This window comes from Electrona antarctica (genome assembly GCF_951216825.1).
Source record: "Electrona antarctica genome assembly, chromosome: 4".
Taxonomy (NCBI): domain Eukaryota; kingdom Metazoa; phylum Chordata; class Actinopteri; order Myctophiformes; family Myctophidae; genus Electrona; species Electrona antarctica.
Window position 1 is genome coordinate 24878908 of NC_136809.1, and position 21074 is coordinate 24899981.

Consider the following 21074-nt stretch of genomic DNA (forward strand, 5'->3'; position numbering starts at 1 on the left):
ATAATAATATAATTTATATGTGAAAGGTCTTTTTCAGGGAATCAATCCCCAAAGAAGACATTTCCAGGTCAAAACATTGGTATTCCTTTAATAAATCCAATAAATACCAAGGTTAGCAGCACCCCATCAATACGGAGTACGTCCTTCACAGCTTTGTTTGTTTGCCAAGGAAAAGTGTGTTGAAGTATATTTCTCCAAGTTGAAAGAGAACCGGTTTGAGCTAGCTAATGGTCCAGTCATCTCCAGGCTGGTTAGTCAAGCTATCATTGTGATGGATGACACTTCCTCACAGATGGCCCACAATGCCCATCGGGTGGCGAGGAGCAGTGCGCGCTCACACCACACCGCCACGTTCCTCACTCCCACCTGCTTACAATGGGCTTCTAAGAAACCACAGGGTTACATCACATAATTCAGTGAACCATGACAGCTACATACAAAAGCCTGCATGCATCCCGTGTGGTGACTATGCAACGCCCCAAAAGCCTATAGGTTCACAAGACATCACTATGTTGGTTCTGCAGGGCTGGTGGGACTGACTTGGGAAGTACAGTACTGTAGTGTACAGCAGGGGTAGGCAACCTTAGGCACGGGTGCCAACATTGGCACAGGGGAGGGTTATCACTGGCACACTGGCATAAGAGTGAGCCAGAGACATTTTTTTCTTTTAAAATTAAATATAGGTTTAGTCAGTTCAAATAAGTCCACTGACACATATACAAATTACATCCTGCACATCATTTTACATTCATTCAAACTTCTAACTCATGACTGGGGAGGAATTCTGGGACATAGAGCGCAGGTGGGCTACTGCTCTGAGTTTAATAATCATTACATCTTGATGTGAAAGAAAATATTTCTAAGGTTGTTATGTGTATCCTATGGACAATCAAAATCAGTTGGGAATATTTAATTTTGATGTGGTGTCATAAGTATATATGGCACACTGACTGAAAATGAAAACAGGGCACTTCATGTGAAAATAATATTAATACATTCACCGCAATAAGAATATATCTGATTCTGTTCATGCCAATAGTGTGCTTTACTTTAATTTCTTTGCACCACTATTAACCGCTGTGATTTTATTATAAAAGCACATTGTAACAATACTCTGATATAGTACCGTATAAGCCAGAGTGAATTGGGGAAACAGGGAATTAATTTTACAAAATTATTATTCCACCATCAAACTATAGCATTTTCGGTGAGAGGTTCAATATGCAGAAAAGCATCTCACCAAACACAGATCCTGAGATGGGTGATTATTTGAGCTGATGGGACAGAGACCAAGTGGGACCTGACCATGACCTCAGAGACAGCAGGGACATCCAGAAGCGGGAGGTGTGTTGACGGGAATGAAGGCTTGAAGGGGCAACTGTTTGTTACGGTAATAATGTCATTCAGGAGCATAAAGCCTGAGCGCATCATGTTACATACGAAAAACAACAGATGTACAAATCAGAACGCATAGCAGGCCGGACACGCTGTGAGCTTGGAAATGTCCTACTTTCTGCGCAAGACACCGGCACAAAACAGTAGGAGGCTCACATGGGCAAGCAAAGCAGATTGTTATGACTTGGACAACGGTGTGTGACTTCTGCACAATAAAGAACATTTATTTATTTAATACATTATACCCTAATAAATTGACACCTCCATTCCATAATCTCCCAAAACTGACTTTTTGTAAACTCATTTTGAAATCACAAAACCTTACTTTATTGGACGAAAATAAAAAATAAAAAAAGTCTGAAAAATATATAAATTTCTGGTATTCTATGCTGGGCTCTGGTAAATCCAGTTTGTGCAAGTTTGGGCCTCTGGGTGTTACAGTATGCTGACACAGTATGTCTGACACATACCTATGGAAAGTGAGAGCAAGCTGACAAGTAGCCATGATATTTATTTTCCAGATGTGTAAACTCACAACCTCAGTCATAAAGCATGATCTCCAATTTGCTGTGCCGGTGTGCCCACATCAGAGCCACTTTTAATTCCGACAGTAGGTCGCATTTACTATGAAAACCTGCATCTCCCGTCCATCCGTCCGTTAGTAAGTCACCCCACGCCTCCATATATGGTCACACCTCGTGACATCACGTCTTGTTACACGTCACGGCAACGCCATCACATATAGCCATCTCCATATAGTCATCTCCATATATGAAGATCACGACACTGACCTCATCTAGCCCTGGATAACCATACATGGAGAAGACTGGATCATCACCTAGATCTGCATATATGGAGCCGGCCAGAAACTCTACATCTGACCTCAAACCCTTAGATCTCCATATATGGAGCTGACCTGTTCCGACATTCCTTATGTTGATCTGACCTCCTCAAACGCTGTACACTCAAGACACGCTCCATATGGCCAGTTTGTTTTTTTAGTAGTCTGCCGTCACCCAGGCGGATGCGTACACGCTTCTCACCCCCAGGGCATCTTACTGGTATTATGTTAACCATTTATACCCCATTTACTCTTGTGTTCGGCCGTGTCTGTTTGTATGCGACTGTCAAGTGTCAATTCTCACAACAATTATGTTCCCATCATCATCATCCATCATCTGCGACACAAGCTGCTTCCACTGGTCTATGTTGCTCATTGCCACACCAAGTTCATTCACAGTCAGTCCTGTGTCCCTACTCAGAACATCTGGAAATGTGAGAGGTCTTGTTCCTCTTGATGGGCAGGGTAGTCTCCACAGAAGAATATCCGAAATGACCTGGTCTTTTGCTCTGTGGCAGTGTCCAGCAAAACAGAGTCTTCTTTCTGCCACAACAACTGAGATGGGGGGGGTGCCTCCATAAATCTTAGCTTTAGTGGGATGGTCCTTCCATGAGAGGTTCTGGACACGCATGAGGAGTCTTGTGTATGTTCCGTCAAAACGATCCCGAAACTCCTTATTCATTGTCCATGTTTCGCACTAAAGGTTGATCTTGGTAGCTCTTGAGATGTCTGACTGCCATATAAGATGTAGCTTATTGCAAGCGCTCCAGGCCTGTCCTTTCCTTGTCAGGAAGTCCTTTCTGCTACTGACTACATATGATCCAAGATATTTGAAATCCTTATTTGATATGTTCCCATATACCTCAGGAATTCCTTTACAAAGTAATAAAATAAAATCTAATTCTTGTAGTGTTTAGGAAAATATCATCACAAGAAAAATACACATGGATATATCTTATACTTTGAGATGTGTGTGTAAGTATGGACACAATCCTTTCAGTTAGTCTCCGTTTGTCATCTTGATGTGGACTACTGTCCAGTTTTAGAATGCTTGGGGGATTCTGTTGCAGGTGGTTGCAAGTTTCAAAATCTTTGATCTGAACGGTGCTTACTTTAAGTTATAAAAGTAATAAGTAAATAATAAGTAAGTTGTTATAAAAGTAGTAAGTCATATTTTAATAGATAATTTGATCAAGAATCACAAATGTTTTGCAGTGTCCTTGATAAGTCAAGCGCTTTAAATGTGTGACTACCGGTAATAACCTCCATAAAAATGGGTCACTACTCAGAGTCATGTGCTCCACTGTAGCTGCCATGCAATAGTCAGCTTGTGTCGTTGCATTGCTCGCACAAGGAGAGAGCCAGAGTGTATGCCAGTAAAGCCAGACTGAGTACGCACATTGCTGGAGGTCCCCTGTCATACTGACACTGGATCAGTCACCCAATACGACCTGATGAGTTGATCTTTTAGGGTGTGGCCCCAATCTCTTCCCCCCAATGCGCGAGCGCGCGCGCGCGCACACACGCACGCACCCACGCACGCACCCACACCCACACACACACACACACACACACACACACACACACACACTTACAGCCACCCTCTAGTAGTGTGGAAAGTTGTTGGCACTTAATAGAGACATGCAGAGAACACCCAAACTATTAAAAGAGTTATGTTCAGGTAGTGATCACATCAGCCTTGCACATGAAATAAATCCGTTTTGAAATATCAAATGAGGTTGTCTTTGGTAATGCAGAAGTTGAAAGGGAAAAAAAGATTTGATAGTGATACAGTATTACAGAATACTGTGCCTGATGCTGTTGAAATGATACAGGCAATTCAATTAGCAATGTTGATCATACACAGTTCCACCTCCAGACTCCAGTTACTCAGTAGCCCACAGTAGAAACCTTTGCACAGCAATGTGTGTGGCAGGGTACTGTAATCCATCCTGTTTGTCTGGCAGTCTGGCGGCAAAATGATGCTTAATTTACACTCGTTGTGTGATGGTGTCACTCGCTGAAAAAAGCAGATCTACAAGCTCACAGCAGGTGGCACAAAGCTAAATCTCATCTACATGTCTGATTGTCTGTTGAGTGAACTACTGTGTTATATTACACTGTATCTGGTGCTGACATTGGTGGTGACCAGATTTGACTGAGAGACTACCATCGCGCAAATTCCAGCTTTTCACCAGAGGAGAAAACCTTTTATTTTTTTTAAATGAGTTTATAGCACAGGCAGACTCTTCACATACTAGAGCATGTCTGAAATAAGTGTCAGAGCTGAAATCGACATGTAAATATGAAATAAATGCTTAAACATGTAGCTAGGTGTAATGTTAGAGACCACAGAAGTAAACCTTTCAAGCCTGTTTTCTCAACTCGCTGTTTTCTGCAAGACATTACTCTATAAGCCATATCTCCAAAACTGGTGGGCCAAACTGAACAACCACTATGTCAATTTGAAGCTATGATTCCCTGCTTTCATATGACATGAAAAAACGAAAATTCAAAAAAATCCAATGGCAGTCCCTCAGTCAAATTTAGTCACTGTTTAGTATAGAGTAGACTGTTTTTATATTTACCTACCATTTTATTGTATATTATACTTCCTTCTGTTATCTGATATTTTTCTTTTCTTCTAAGTCACATTCAATACCTGACCAATAAAGACATTATTAAGGTCCATTAAGAGATTAAGGTCCATTATTCTGATTCAATCAGGTCCAGGTGTGTTAGCATGCTAGCTAGGGCCATTGCTCATCCAAGCTGCATCCTCCCCCACAACAGAGACACAGCTGTAGCCTTGCTATTCCCAGGGCTTGGGACACTTGACACTGAATGGCTCTGGTTTCAGGCACTTAGAATACGCTTTTTGACATGACAGCAGCTCATTGCAACACAGTTTTAGCACCTCAGATCTGAGATGGCAGCCGGATGCTCTGGATTCCTCACCCACGCCCCTAGAGGGATCTACGCAAACAGTGGTCATAACCTATTTACCATACTTAGCCTTACCTAGGATTCCACATAGGTGCTGCGTGCTGGTACCGGTGTTAGCCTGTTTTATGAGGGTTTTGTTTAAAACACTGAAATAATAACTGAAACTGTTCACAGGCCTTTTCAACAAGCCCCTCAATGTGTGATTCAAACTTTGGGTATCGGATGCTGTGTCATGATTTGTGTAATTTTCTGCAAAATGGGTCCCTCCCACAAAGCTGGAAGAGTAAATAAACGCGTGCAAAGTTTCACGCCGATCTGTCCAGCGGTGTGTCCGAGATGAGCAGACAGATAAACGGACAGGGGACAGAGACTTCTGGCCTGGAGTTGATAACTATGCAATGAATGCATTGTGTAGTTTAGTTTCTTTCTCGCTGGTTTCTTGCTGAAAATAAATTGCTACAGTATGTAGAGAAGTGGTTCTCAGCTGATTTGTCATTGGGACCTTGATTTTGAACTGTCCATGAAGACAGGAAGCAATGTAAAGACTGAGCTCAGACATTAAATAAGGCACGATGATGAATCTCATTCTACTCTAGTATTTTGATCATAAACTGAGTACTGACCTATTAAGGGCCTCTAGACTCCCGGAGGGGGTGATGTCAGAGGGGGTCCGGGTAGTTCCATTGTCCGGGCTGCCTCGGTGGTGACCTGGGTGTGAGGCAGTCGTCTCCATCATCTCTGTTTGGCTGAGGCTCCCCATTTCTGGGGTCAGGGTGAGAGACAACGGTACAGGCAGGGGCCTCACATGGGGCAGGCCAATAGAAGGTCTGGGATGGGGTACTATGGGCTGTAATGCATTCTCAGTATCCCCCTTCCTCACCTGTGGAACGACATGGAGGTGAACAACAGGTGAGTCTCGTGACAGGAGAAATCTGAGAAGTTATGAGGTCAGCGATACGTACCAGATAGTATTTCAGTTTAGCACATCCAGTTTAGCATATCCATCCAAGGTACATATGTACAACCTACAGCTCATCATTAGTGCTATCATAACTATGAACCTTTGCTCGGGTCGCTATGAACTGCATGCATTAGAGGATGTGTTGTGGTGAGGCAGAGTGTGGGGTAATAAAAGACCAATAAAAGCATGGAAGCAAATGAGCTCCCAGTCTGTAAAACTGAAGGGTTACAATCATGTTTGTCTTACCTTGCTGACACAGACATATAAATGACATGAGCTGTCTGCTCATTCTATCTCTACCCGGCAGCAGACGGGCTCTAAAATGGGTTTGAAGAATTGATAACAGCCGATTTTGAATGAAAGCTTTGCTTTATAGCAGTCTGTAGCTTAAACACTGAATTAGCCTTTTCTGGGCATTTCATAATTAGGCGAACATTCTGTGAAATAGCAGATCTTCGGTACAAGCTCACGATGCATAATTTTGTGACGTGTTGTGAACTGGCAGATCGGCAAAGGAAAGGGCCAAGTGCAGACTACTGTAGGAAGTATTTAGGATTTAGCTGGTTAAGAGGCTCTTGTTATTTTGAGTGGCGCTAGCCCATCCAATGCGTGTCATTTGAATATTACGTCATATGGCAGCCAAGTCTATGGGATTTTTAATGTTGGATTAGAGCACTTATGACGGCCAAGTCTATGGCCCTCACTTCACACAAGTGTGATTTTTGTTTTACAATGATCAGTGGAACATTTCTATTTGGAGTCTCTGCAATTGTTTTGCGTAAAATCATTCATCTAGCCAGGAGTTGACCAAGTTAATAGGGGTGATGGTGGAAAGTTCTATTTAGCTCTAGTATGGATTTTTCCCATTTAGCTCATTAGATTGAGCTAAATATGTCCCCCACAGCATGCCATAGGATGAAACCTTTTACAACAATCCACTGTCAGGCGCCACATGTCCCAGTCCCACATGTGTCTCCTAAAGCTGCAGTAAGTGCTTTTTGAGGGGCGCTAGCCCCTCCTATGCCCAGATTTCCAGGTTTATGTAAACACAAACATTGGCTTGTGATTGGCTGATCACCCCATAGCGAATATTTGATTGGCTAAGCAAAAGTACATATTGAAGATAAAAGTAGAAAAGTGGAGACGGAAAAGTGAGGATGCAAATTGTGATTGGCCAGAATGAGATGATGTATGATGATGTGTGATGATAAGTGCGCCCCTCACTTCACACGGGTGTGATCTTTGTTCAAATAAGTGCTAAATAGCCATATATTCAGATAGTAATCATTGCTGATGGACTAGATTCACTGGAACATTTGTTCAGTAACAGGGGTGTCCCTGTCACTCCAGCTCTTTAGTAAACAGAAAATATACATTTTCAGGTCAGGATACCAATTTTATACAATCTCAGGACACAGGATAAACAAGTGAAATTTTAGAAGATGACAAAAAATGAGAAGACATAATTTGATCTGGAACACTATGAAATTGAAATTAATAAATGGGTAGCCTATGCTGATTGGATAAAACTGCCAACCCACCAGAAAATAGAACAGTCTATAGCAGGGGTGTCCAAACTTTTTTCAAAGGGGACATATTAGTAAATATTAAAACACCCAAGGGCCAACTACATTACCAAATATAACCAGACGTGCAAGGTAAAAAAATGAAATAAAATAGCCTTTCTTTGACCCCTTCAGAATGAGACAACAAGGAATCCTGACAAATTATACTCTGAGAAATGTCCAGGTGAATAAAAAACTTCAATGTAAAAATGTCCCATACTGTTGGGCGAGCAGTTCATAATACAATTCAGGGATGAAGCCGCAGGCCGCATACAATTCTTCACCGGGCCGTATTATAATATTGAGTGACTGCAGTTTCTTCCAGTGGTGAAATGTCCCTTTAAATTATAATTGGATAAAACACAGCTTCATTTTCTTGTATAAATTAATTGTTGTGTGCAACAAGTTTGTGAAAAATGTGTGCATCCATGTCCTGTTTCACCCATACAAGGCGTGTATATATGTGTGTGTGTGTGTGTGTGTGTGTGTGTGTGTGTATATGTGTGTGTGTGTGTGTGTATATATATATATATATATATATATATAAGCCCTGAGCTGAATTTAAACAGTTGCAGTGTTTAGAAAAGTAGGAGGGGCTAAAAAGGATTAGCTCATAATATCATAATATTGAAGTATCTCAACACAGCAAAAGAAAAAAAAGAAAAAGAAATTCTCCCATACTGTACATGCCCTACAATAGGGACACCAGGTTGAAAGTAGTTCAACTAGTGACCCAGTTATTATGCGTTTCCCCCCTAGGTAAATAGGCTACACCGCTGTACCTGGCATTGAACCTGGCTAGACAAGACCATGCTAGCTGCATCTTCAGGCTTACTGCAGTTCATTATTACCTCTGTGATGTTGTGTTCTATTTCTGTCTGTTTATCTACCTGCCAGAGACTGAACACACCTCAAAAGTAATGGCTAGTTGCCCTTACAGTTACAATGACTGTGCATTTTCATGCTCCCAAGAAGAAGAAACTTATTTAGCACCACCATCAAGCCAAAATTTCAAATGAGAATTATCTTGACCCCTTAGATGTACAGACACAAAATGTGCTGTGCACAACCCTGCTCCCAAGAGGAAGGGACCTTTTGATGAACCCACAGCCTTTTATCTAGTGCCACGAGCAGACAAAATTATCAAATTGGGGACATTCGTAGGCCTTGGTGGAGGTCTGCACTCTCTTGAGTGCATTTTTGTTTTGTTTGGAAATCCCTTCAGAATGTGAGACACCAGTGTTGCTTACCTGGTGAACAAGCCCCAATACAGGACATTTACGTTCAAGGCAGTGTATGTGTATGTCACTTTTTGAGGGGCGCTAGCCCTTCCAATGCATGGCTTTCCAAAATTACATCATGTGGCACGCAAGTCTATGGACTTTTATGGACGTTTGTTTAGAGCCTAATTAAAAATAACCGGTTTCCAGACAAATCTAAGGACTTTGGACTTCAATATTTGTTGCGACCAAAGGTTGCAGTTAACTATGGAATCGAGCAATTCCCGTCAGTTAGTGTGTCGGGCACCATATATGGTGCCCAGGCATCGAGACATCATCAGGGATGGAGATGTGGAGACCCTGAGGTCATAGTAAATGCGACCTGCTGTCGCAGTTAAGCCCATATATGGAGATCCCTGATGTCATCACTATTGGCCAGCAACTCTACATCTGACTTCAAACCTCAAACCCTTAGATCTCCATATATGGATATATTTCAGAACCTGTTCTGACATATATGGATATATTTCAGAACCTGTTCTGACATTCCATATGTTGATCCTTCCCCATCTATCCTTCCTCTTCAATGTCTCCCTTTTGACTTATACCTGTCAATTCAAATTTCAAACTGCCCCAAATTGAGTTCTCAACAGGACCAAAAATTAAGGCCCGGCCCTACCTGGGCCCTCATCAAACCCTGTACACTCAAGAGAATGTCCCGGCTACCACCCTTACATCTCCATATACTGTATGGAGATGACCTGTTCTGACATTCCATATGTTGATCTGACCTTATCAAACCCTGTACACTCAAGACATGCTCCTTATATGGCCAGTACAGAATTCATTCCATGTTGATCTGACCCCCCATGCCAAAGCGCCAGCGCTCGCCCCGCAATCTGCCGTCAAAGAGGCAGATGCGTGCACGCGACCTCGCCCTTTAGTGTGGTGAGGTCGCTTCTCTCCCTCAGGCGTCTTACTGGTTTAGGGTAGTAAATGACAACGTAAGACGTCATCTGGTTGATATAAATACATATTGTAATAGTTTTGTTTCATACAAAAAACAAGCCAGAATGGAAAAAGGAAATACAATGTAACCGTACAAAAGCAACAAAAAAATGGCATCCCTCACTTCAGTGTGATTTTGTTAAATAAATAATAAGATTGCCTGAAGCAGACTAAAGCTGAAGATTTGAAAAAAGTAGGGCAGGTTTCCATTCTGGCAAGATTACACACATTTTATTGACAGGTTTCACAACCGAGAGAGACAGCATATTCACGTGCCAGGCCCTCCAACTGATTGCTCTGGGCCGTACAGCAAACACGCATGTCCTTTTTCCTGCCACTAGACCTGACTTAAGACAGACAAGGTTAATTTACAGCCTTACAGAGCAATACAATGCATTAAAGATGATTATGCTAATACACTAATAATTCATACTTTTTTCGTCATAGTGTAGGACATAATGAGCTTCACATTATTGGTGGTTTGAGTGTCCGCCCTGAGACTGGGAGGTCGGGGTTCGATCCCCGGCCGGGTCATACCAAAGACTAGAGACTGTGTCAAGACAATGACAGGACCCAAATGCCTCCCTGCTTGACACTCAGCATCAAGGGTTGGATTGGGAGTAAGTCCCTGCAACATACTAGCGTCATGTCCAGGGAGTGTACTGGTACATCAAGCTGCCTCACACTACAGAAACAGGAGATAGGCTCCTACTTACTTTGTTTACATTATTCTCACGGTGCATGTGTGCAGAACTAAGTGTTGCTAATGTGCCAACATCATACTGATATACCATCTGTCATTTTAGGTGTCCAGCCCACATCGCTCCCAACCACTGACAGGTTATTAACAATATCAGGCCACTGAGGCCAGGCAACCATATCGCTGAGATACAGTCTGAAATACAGCCAGCAGGGAGGAGTTTTGCTGGCAATCCATACGCTGCGTAATCAGCAAGGATGGCTTTTATTTGTCAGCTGTGTGAATTGTGGAGTCATAAAGGTTAATATTCACAGCTGTGATTAATAACAATGAATAGCAATGAAGCAGCCATCTAGATTATCAACAGGGAGTGGGAGTGGAGTGTTTTACGAGTGCCAAAGGAGCGAACTAATGTTGATAACAGTGGCCGGCTGTTGTGAAGAGGTACGAAACGTTGCACATGAAGTATGTTTCGGAAAGTGAAATTTGTCTGTTATAAGAAGTAGTATTCTGCTGAACAGTGAGGATGTTTCACAAATGTTTGCCGATTTGTGCATCAGCATTAGTTTTGCACGAAAAACACTCCTTGGGCTAAATTCAGCTATAGCCACAAAAATGTGCTCACCTCATCACATTTGTGATGACGGCTATGGCCGTTTTTAGCCCAAGGAGTGCAAAGAATTTGGCGAAATCACCATTCTCTCTCCCTATGCTCCTCTACTATAGTGAAAATAGCTCACTTCTACTCAGCTTGTAGATGGCTATTTTCAGTTGTTTGGGTCCCGAGCCCCCAGGGAGACATCAAATCTCTCTTTTGGGTTGCAATTGATTGATTGATTAATTCAGCGGTTCCCAAACATTTTTGGCCATGCACCCCCTGTTACCTCCTAACCTAGCTGACGCACCAGCTAGGTGCGTCAGCACATGAAAATGTGCGTCACCACACATTTTCAATCGATACAGATAAGCAATGATACATGTTTATCACATGAATAATAGAGACAATGAGTAGCGATTTATGAGTTGTGGACAAAATGTGTAGGAGTAGCAGCAAAACGTGCACAAAATGTACAAAATGACAAAATAATGTTCGATTGAAGGATCTACGGAAATCATCATCTCCGTCCCTGACCTTCGGCCTGGCAGAGAGATAAAAATAAGCAACGGAAAATGTCATTGACTTCCAGAAGACTACAAAACATCCTCCATCAACAAGGCCTTATTTTTCCACTCCACTGATCTTAATCCCATTGTCAGTTAGTTCAGCAGTGTTTCTTTGCCAAGTCTGCTTATTATAAGCGATTTTGGGCTTGTTTTTCTCTAAATTTGCTTGAAAATATTGGTAGTTGCACATAATAATGAAAAGATCTATTTTCTATTTCCAAACACAAAATGTATGTCCTTAGTAAAGACAGAGTGATACATAAATAAAATAAATAAATGACTGTTAAATTCAGCGAATGCTGTCAGAAATCCTGATTTAAAAGGTTTTAATTAATTCATATCGCCATCACCACTCAATCTTTACTATAAACATAACATAGGAACTGTGTAAAAACTGTGTAAAAAATAGACCAGTTTACCTGGCCTGACAGTTTTGGATGGCAACGCTAACATAAAACACCCCCAGTGTTCAACCTGAGTTGTTACAACACAAACAAATGATCCAACGTCATAATCCGTTTCTACACATAACACTAACAGTGTTCTTGTTTACCAATAACCCATCAGAGCATAGAGAGAGACTATGGTCACTATAATTACTGTGTTGTGGATGTTTCCTCCTGCCAAGCACTCTTTATCAAATTAAGTCATGTGACTGAGAAACTCGAGGGCGCTGTATGGTGCCATCAGACTGTCATGTCTACATGACATCACACCATTCGAGATGTACAGTTAAGTTAAGTACCGTAGGCAGGGTTTTTGTACCCTTAAAAAACACTTAAAACTAAGAAAGAATATATATACATCGTACCTGCAAATGTCCCTTTAAGGGCTCTGTGTGTGTGTCTGTCTGTCTGTCTGTCTGTCTGTCTAGTACATTTTATTTAATTGAAGTTGAGGTACTGAATTGTACGTATAAAACAGAAACATGCGTATGCTGTACCTTCTTTTTCCTTGGCGTGGCTGTTGGGGTTTTGATGGAGGCGTCAGTCAAAAGGTCATTGGCGTCTGGTGGGATACTGCATTTCACCTGAGAATAATAATAGTAATTACAGAAACACCAGTGCTTCATCATGTGAATGTTGAAACTTTTTCATTTTTTTCTTTTTTAAGTTTTTTTTTATCCCACGATCTTTGTAACCCATTTTCACCCAGTGTCAATTATCTAATGTAATCCTGGTCTCTACACTCCCTCTGCCAACCTGGGGAGAGCAACGAACTTCCTTCATTGCATGAGGACTGAGGAGCCCAAGCCGCTTCTTTTCACCCGACAGGGGGGGTTTCCCCGGTTGGATGTAGCACGTGGTAGGAACACGTTATTCAAACCAGTTCCTTTCCCCTCCATCAGGCGCCCCGCCCCGGCTGGCCAGGGGGAGTCAGTTTAGAGACCAGGTTTACTGCATGTTTTTTGTGAGGGTACCTACCCTAGGGGACACGGGGAGAAAAGCTCCACACAGAAAAGCCCTTTCGCCAACCCCACCTCGGGTATGGGAACTGATGAACACGTCCCCAGCATCACCAGCGGGAATCAAATCGAACCCAGGACCTTCTAGCTGCACTACCAGCAGTACCAACTGTGCCAGCGTGCCCCCGAATGTTGTAACTTGTGTGCAATGCCTGTTTGTCATTTTGACTGAAACCACCTACAATTCTACATCTAAGAACTGGATTGAACTGAATTTATTTGACCTGAACTGAATTGAACTAACTTCACACAGTCTAAGCTCATACTTTACACCAGCATGTCAATTACACCAAAGTGTGACTGATTTGTTTATTTTATTGCTGTACAGTATATAACATTTATTGCATGACAGCATATTATGCATATGTACAATATACCTAATGTTTTGTCCAAAGTTGTTGGCATAAATTCAGGCGACATCTGGGTCTAAAGATAACGTAATCTAGACACAATAGCCACTCATATATATATATATACTTTTTTTACAGTATTGGAAACCATGTGATTATCAAGCCTAAGATAACCTATCAGCTCAATGTAATTTGCAAGTCCATAAAGAAGAATTTTCTGTTCACATCACATGGCAGAAGGACATGAAATAGCATATGCTGAGGTCAGCTGAAAGCAATAATATCTTACACACACACACACACACACACACACACACACACACACACACACACACACACACACACACACACACACACACACACACACACACACACACACACACACACACACACACACACACACACACACACAGTCACACAGTGTACAAAAACAGCATTTTGTCCCCAAAACATACCCACGTATGTTAATCACGTCAACAGTAACACAGGTCACATGGTTGGTGTTAAATGGACTATGTAATGGAATTTGTATGGTTCATGCAGGTCTATACTGTTCATAAGGGAATGTGTGTGCATTTCACACCAGGCACATACAAACCTGGGCATAATCAGAGGGTTCTAAAGCAGGTGTTTGGGAACGTATGCATTCAGAGTAAAGGTCCTTTCACACGGGCAGCGACTGACGCGCCTAGTAATTCATTTTCAATGAGAGGGCTGCGTTTTTTTTTGTACGCACGGAGAGGTTGAGCGGCGACAACGCAAACATATTTACGTGGGCGCGGTCCCGTCATAAGCAGACCTGGAGCAGACCTGTCGTTGATCCAGGCGTCACCCGCTGCCCATCTGACAGGACCTTATCACAGAGTCAAGGGCATCTGTCCAAATACACACATGGCTACATGAGATACAAACTCACATGATCCATGTGTGTGTGCGTGCGTGTGTGTGACTGTGTGTGTGTGTGTGACTGTGTGTGTGTGACTGTGTGTGTGTGTGTGTGTGTGTGTGTGTGTGTGTGTGTGACTGTGTGTGTGTGTGTGTGACTGTGTGTGTGTGTGTGACTGTGACTGTGTGTGACTGTGTGTGTGTGTGACTGTGTGTGTGTGTGTGTGTGTGTGTGTGTGTGTGTGTGTGTGTGTGTGTGTGTGTGTGTGTGTGTGTGTGTGTGTGTGTATACATGCACGGATACATGCGTGATCAAACTCACACACACCTTCTTCTTCCTGGGAACTGGTGTCGGTGTCATTGAAGGTGTGCCGCCTGATGAGTTCTTTGTGTCCATTTCTGTCACGTTTGCTTCCTGTGAATAGAGATAGTATAGGACAATTATGCCATTCACACAGGCAGTCCATGGATTGTATTATAATCTCACATGTTGCAGCCCTAGGGAGCATCAAGCCCTGCTATATAGGCCACTAGGCCAGGGTCCTCTCTGTTACCTTGTTGCCGCTCCTGCAATTGGAGCTTCAGTTTAAAGATATTATTTAAAGTAAGTTCAGCAGTAGTCAGTTTCTTTCTAGCCATGCTCAAATCACATGATATGAAATACTGTATGCCTCAGCACTGTAAATACTGTATTACTCAACCATTGATACCAACACAAATATCAATGTGAAGGAAATGCAGCTTTTTCAAAACTACTTCCAACCAATGGCAGTTGCAAGGAGTGGTGCGGTTGACCATAAAACTATTTTGTTGCAAGGAGTTACGACTATTTGCGAGAGAGGGGGGGGGGGGGGGGGGGGGGGGGGCAGAGAAAGGATGTGATAGGCAGACCCGTCTCCCCAGAGAAGACAGACGATGCACCCACTGCGCACAAAATGAAGTGGAAACTTAGCTACATTTCCACTTCAGTACAATAAAGCCCTTTGAATTGAATTGCGAGAGAGAGAGAGAGAGAGAGAGAGAGAGAGAGAGAGAGAGAGAGAGAGAGAGCATGCTGGGTACTGAACCTCAACAAGCTGATCGATCACGAAGACGAAGAGGGAGAGGGAGAGAGTATGGACGGAGGGCAGTGGCCAGAGGGAGAGAGATCAGATCACCCATGAAATATCCAGGCCAATGCTGCATACCAAAACCTGAACATTCTGTTCAACACAATAACCCTGGCGACGTGAACCATCATATTCATTACTAATGTTTACTAGCCTACGTTTAACAACATGTACTTGTGGACCCTTACAACAACACGTTTTAGAACAGATGACCTCCACTATCAATATACAATATACTGGACCCAACTTATGACGGAAACTGCATCCTTCGAATACTCAATTGCCAGGAGGAACAATGTCAAAGGGAAGTTCCATGAAATATGGGACTACTTTTATTTGTATATTAAAGGATGGTTGCATTAACAATTTGTAATTGGTAATACATTACGGATATAATCACTATTGTCCGCAACAGAATGTGGAGGGGTGTTGTCCATTGGGGTTTTTCTTTTTTGACTGCTAGTTTTGTTTGTTTTTGTTTGTTTTTCTTGTCTCTTTCTTTTGTGTAAGTCATGTGTATTTTGTATGCTTTATTGTAAAATCATTAAAAACCTTTGATGACAAAAAATATATATACTCCCCTACACCTGCGGTCAAACAAACACGTTCATACAGGACATGCCTGACCTCCTCCCCAGTGAGTCCGAAACATTTTGTTTTATTACAGTAAATGATCATACACTAGTATGTGCCGACAGGCACTCCCTGCAAGATGGAGGCCTTCACAAGTGAGTTTAGTGTGCACATGCTTTTTCTCGAAGCGTGGTAGAAGGTGTTGTGGTGGTGGTTGTGTGCAATGTACTGAACACCGGTATGGATACTCCTGGTCAAACATCTTAATTTGCACTTGAGTTAAAGTACTGGAGAACTTGCTTTAAGAACTATTGTCCACCACTATACATCATTTATGTGTGTGAAGCGCAGAGATAGAAGTCCCATGCATTTGACCATGCACATGTATGTACGTATGTGTGTATACTGTACTGTACATGTGCAGGTTTATTTATGTGTAACATGATCTGAAGAAGACAGCAACTTTGATTGAATAGTTTCCCATAGGTCAGCAGAGGTCTCAGGTATCTGTGCCATCCCAGAAATCCATGACACAGAACACGCATGCATGCACACCACGCATGCATGCACATGCGCAGCCCTGCGCGCGCGCACACACGCACACGCGCACGCGCACACGCACACGCACACGCACACACACACACACACAATGGTAATTGGATGATTTGAGGCATTTTGTTTCAAAAATGTGTTTTCCAAAAATCCACCTGTTGGTGGTGCTATAACAGGCCAATGTGAAAAGGGTGGGATATATTCCTCAGCCTAGTAGGAAAGTCTGTGAAAGATTTCACGTAAATTGCACGCTGCGTTCATGATTTGAGGCTTTTAGTTTCAAAAGGGCCAATCCTGAAACTTTTCTGGCAAGCATGGTGTCCTCCAGGGTAACCAGACACTTGCCCCGACCCCCGCGTCTGAGGTTGTAAAAAAGACGGCGCGAGCTGAAGGCAGACGAGACCAGGTCCGGCTCTGAAGGGCCCGCCCGCCTCTCTCCAAATTTCCCCCTGGTCATCTCGTTACAGTCGTGCAGATCCCCGTCATCAGAAATGCTGTATCACATGTCCTCAAGACACGTTTCATCCCAGCCCGGACCAGAAGGGATCTCCGGGTGGGTCATCGATAGCAGTGCTGATCTCCTGGCGCCAGTGTCCATGACCATATTCAATCGCTCTCCTGCCCAGTCTGTGGTCCCCACTTGCTTCAAGAGCGCCACCATTATCCCCATATAACGTCGAACGCCTCCCCAGCTGGCCTGAACGACTATCGCCCTGTATCGCTGACATTGTGCTCATCTCTCCCCAGCAGCCCTTGGGTTCTGATGGCTGCAACCCACGACATACACAGTTCTGGGTACTAGGCAGCCCAGCCTGGTTGAGATGGTTTTGTGACAACATTCTTCAGAACGGAAGTACAGGCATGACTTTGTTCAGTATTAAAACATGACCACACAAAAAAACGAATTATTTAATAGGAAAAACACTATACACCTTTTGTGGTGTACAGGTATTTAGAGACAAACCAAAATGATTGACCAATATTGGTAATTGTCCAATGCACATACCTTAACAATGATGAGAGTTGTCAGCTCTTTGTCCGAGTGGTTCTCAAAGATACTGCTGTAGTTCTGAATAAATTTGGTCATAATCTTGTTACAGATGTTCTGGTCCCTCATTGCTTCAAAACCTGGAGGCACACTGATAACAGGATATAGAAAAAACAGAAAATATATGTATTAAAGTTAAAATAATAAATAATTGAACATCGCTTCATATTGTACAATAAATCAGACTTTTTACTTTTTACTATTTACTACTATTTACCTTTAGTCTTTTATATGGACATCATTTTATGAAAAGGTCAATGCACCATCTCAAATGAATGCAGCATGAACAGTCTGCACTAAGAATGCCAGATTGAAACTCCTACTTGATGCATATAAAATATGAATCCCTTAAATACACCCATTCTTTTTCTGTACGAAAACAAACATAAATATACATTCAAATAGTTTGTATACTTAAAACTTTCTAAATTATCTTATGAACCATTAACTCCTAAATAGCTGCTTTGTAAATGTATACAATACTTATTTAATGGTGAATCTATCATTTACAAATTATGAGAATACAATCATTAAGCACATTAAGGAATAAGTTATCAATATCGTTATCGGCAATAAACACTTATAACTGTTTACTAATGCTTAGTAACATATGAATAATGCTATATTAATGATTCATTCACGATTAAGTATTTTACTAATGCTAAATAGTGTATAGTTGAAACATTTATAACTGTACTTAATACTGCTTAGTAATGTATGAATAATGCTTTACAAATGCTTATTAGTGAATAGTTATTATAAAGTGCTACCCATTGTTTTTGTTAAGCAGTTAGATTAAGCATTCATGATGATCCCCATTTCCCTCTGGCTGAAGATGTTGACTCTCACCAAACAAGTGGGACATTTCCACAAGCAAGACAGTTTGTCAAAGCAGGGACAATGCCATCTAGCGCAGTTTTTTCAGATACACCACAGCTTCACACACACACACACACACACACACACACACACACACACACACACACACACACACACACACACACACACACACACACACACACACACACACACACACACACACACACACACACACACACACACACACACACACACACACACACACACACACACACTAAAGAGAACATACTGTACATTGTGGTCATCTATGGCCTTGTCTTACTACTGCCCAGCAAAGCCCAGCTGCCCTGGCACAAAGACCGAGGTATATTACTGGAGATGCCAGTCTAAGTGCATAAGCAGCAAAGCGTACAAATATGACAGGAACATGACCCATGGCCCACTGACCACACACATGGTGAGGACTGTAGGAGGCCTATATGAATAATGACCAATATGTATGACCAGTAATCTGGACTGTAATTTATGGTTCATGAGTTTTTGTTTAGGTTTTCTTTCTGTGAAAATTTTGAAGAATTATATATCTCAATCTTCTGCAATGGTAAATGGTAAATGGTGCATTTATATAGCGCCTTTATCCAAGGCGCTTTACATAGATTGTGCATTACATTCACCCATTCACACACACATTCATACACCGATTGCGGCGGAAGCCATGCAAGGTACCAACCAGCATATCGGGAGCAATTTGGGGTTCAGTGTCTTGCCCAAGGACACTTCGACATGTAGCCAGGAGGAGCCGGGATTCGAACCGCCGACCCATGGATCATTGGACGACCTGCTCTACCTCTTGAGCCACAGTCGCCCCGCCAGTTTGAATGCTTCCATTGGTTGGAAGATTTCGCCTCACCCAAAAACTGCTACAGCATCGTGATATCAAATAAATATATACAAGACAATTTCAAAGAACAATACACCAAACATCTTCACAACCACGGTACACATTTACAGTGCACTCCTAACCACAGACAACCACACACATCAGACACACATGGACACAAAAGCAAGGCACTTGACCCCGGTTCTGAAAGGAGTAACTCAGTGGACGAAAATGGAAGTTGACAAGTTTGTACTGGCCAGCTGAGATACCATGTAGGAATATAACCATATGTGGGGGTAGCACGGGTCACTGCTGTACAATTTCTCTAGTAAAAATTCTAACAATTTAGTCTAATAAGATTTCAGGCTAAAGGGACATTTACAAGGGATTGCAGTGGTAATGTTTGAAAAGCCTGTAAATTGCTGAGCAACAATGCTTCCAGCCTTACTAAGTGAACTGCAGCGCCACCTGTTGGCCTGCTATTTTACAATGGAGAAAGGAAAGATAGAGAGCGGGAGAGAGTGTGTCAAAAAGAGGGAGGGAAATGCAGACAGACATACAGAGAGAAACAGACAATAGAGAAATGTAAATACTACTGACAGAGTGCGTCACGCAAGTGAAAAATACTCTGGCAGCCATGCTTACCTATCAGAGTATTTAGAAAGGTCCTCCTCACAGTGGGCTTATGCCTAATTTGTATTCATATTCATATTATTATATCTCTAGACTTCAACGTCTCAAGCTTCTTTTTTGCTTAGTTTGTATGGTGGAGAGCCAAAGAAAAACAAGTCAAATTCCTCAAATGAGCAAATGTACTGGAGAATAAAACGATAAGACATTGTAAACTATCACGAGGGTTATAGGCTTATAGTGATAAGTATGATACACATACACACAATAAAAAGGTGATAAAAGGTGGAGAAAGGTAATGATGGGCAGTGGCACACAGGTGTGGACTGTGGATACACGACACAAAGAGAAATAACAAATAACAAAACTATGTAGATTTGTATTTGTGGATCCAGATGTATACAATGTGAACATTGTCTAAAACATCACACTTCTAATTAGTCTATATGATTTTCTTCTGTCCTGTATAAAACTCATTTGCAGTTAGGCTTTAGGAACAATTTAAGATATAAAGTCTAAATGAATGGTAGTACAAGATGAGTGGTACAAGACTGACATTTGTATTATCTCATAAATAATGTAACTAAAATATCGACCATAGAGACCTGATTTCACACTCTGTGAAAATAGGTGAACTTTCGGCGAGCCCTGTCTTGTCATACAGGGAATTGGGTAGATGAGTTATTATGGGGGTGAGAGGAGACAGCATCCAAGTTGTTGTGACTACTTGTGGCTATCTTTAGTTGAGTCAGACAAGTTCTCTTTCTCTGTCAGCTCCCCAGCTACAAACACCCCGGAAAGGTCATGGTCAGGATTGCTAACCTAGCAAATCCTTTTTCAGGAGTGCTAGCTATGTTATGCAATAACACAAACATCTGAACAGGTCTATAACGTGCCTGTCAAGACAACACTTTGAAGTGTTCGTGAAACAGTAACGTGAATTCACAATCTACTGTAGTGGTA

General features: G+C 42.1%; 1 protein-coding gene across 1 annotated transcript in view; it reads right to left on the bottom strand.

Moving 5' to 3' along the window:
• fam13a (family with sequence similarity 13 member A) overlaps positions 1 to 21074 on the bottom strand; it is a 95032-nt gene that overhangs the window by 53739 nt on the left and 20219 nt on the right. Inside the window, exons 5-8 of the mRNA XM_079499397.1 lie at positions 17741 to 17873; positions 14829 to 14915; positions 12744 to 12830; positions 5806 to 6062 (exon numbers count right to left, since the gene is read on the bottom strand). Of these exons, the coding sequence (XP_079355523.1) occupies positions 5806 to 6062; positions 12744 to 12830; positions 14829 to 14915; positions 17741 to 17873 (564 nt within the window). The remainder of the gene's footprint in view (positions 1 to 5805; positions 6063 to 12743; positions 12831 to 14828; positions 14916 to 17740; positions 17874 to 21074) is intronic.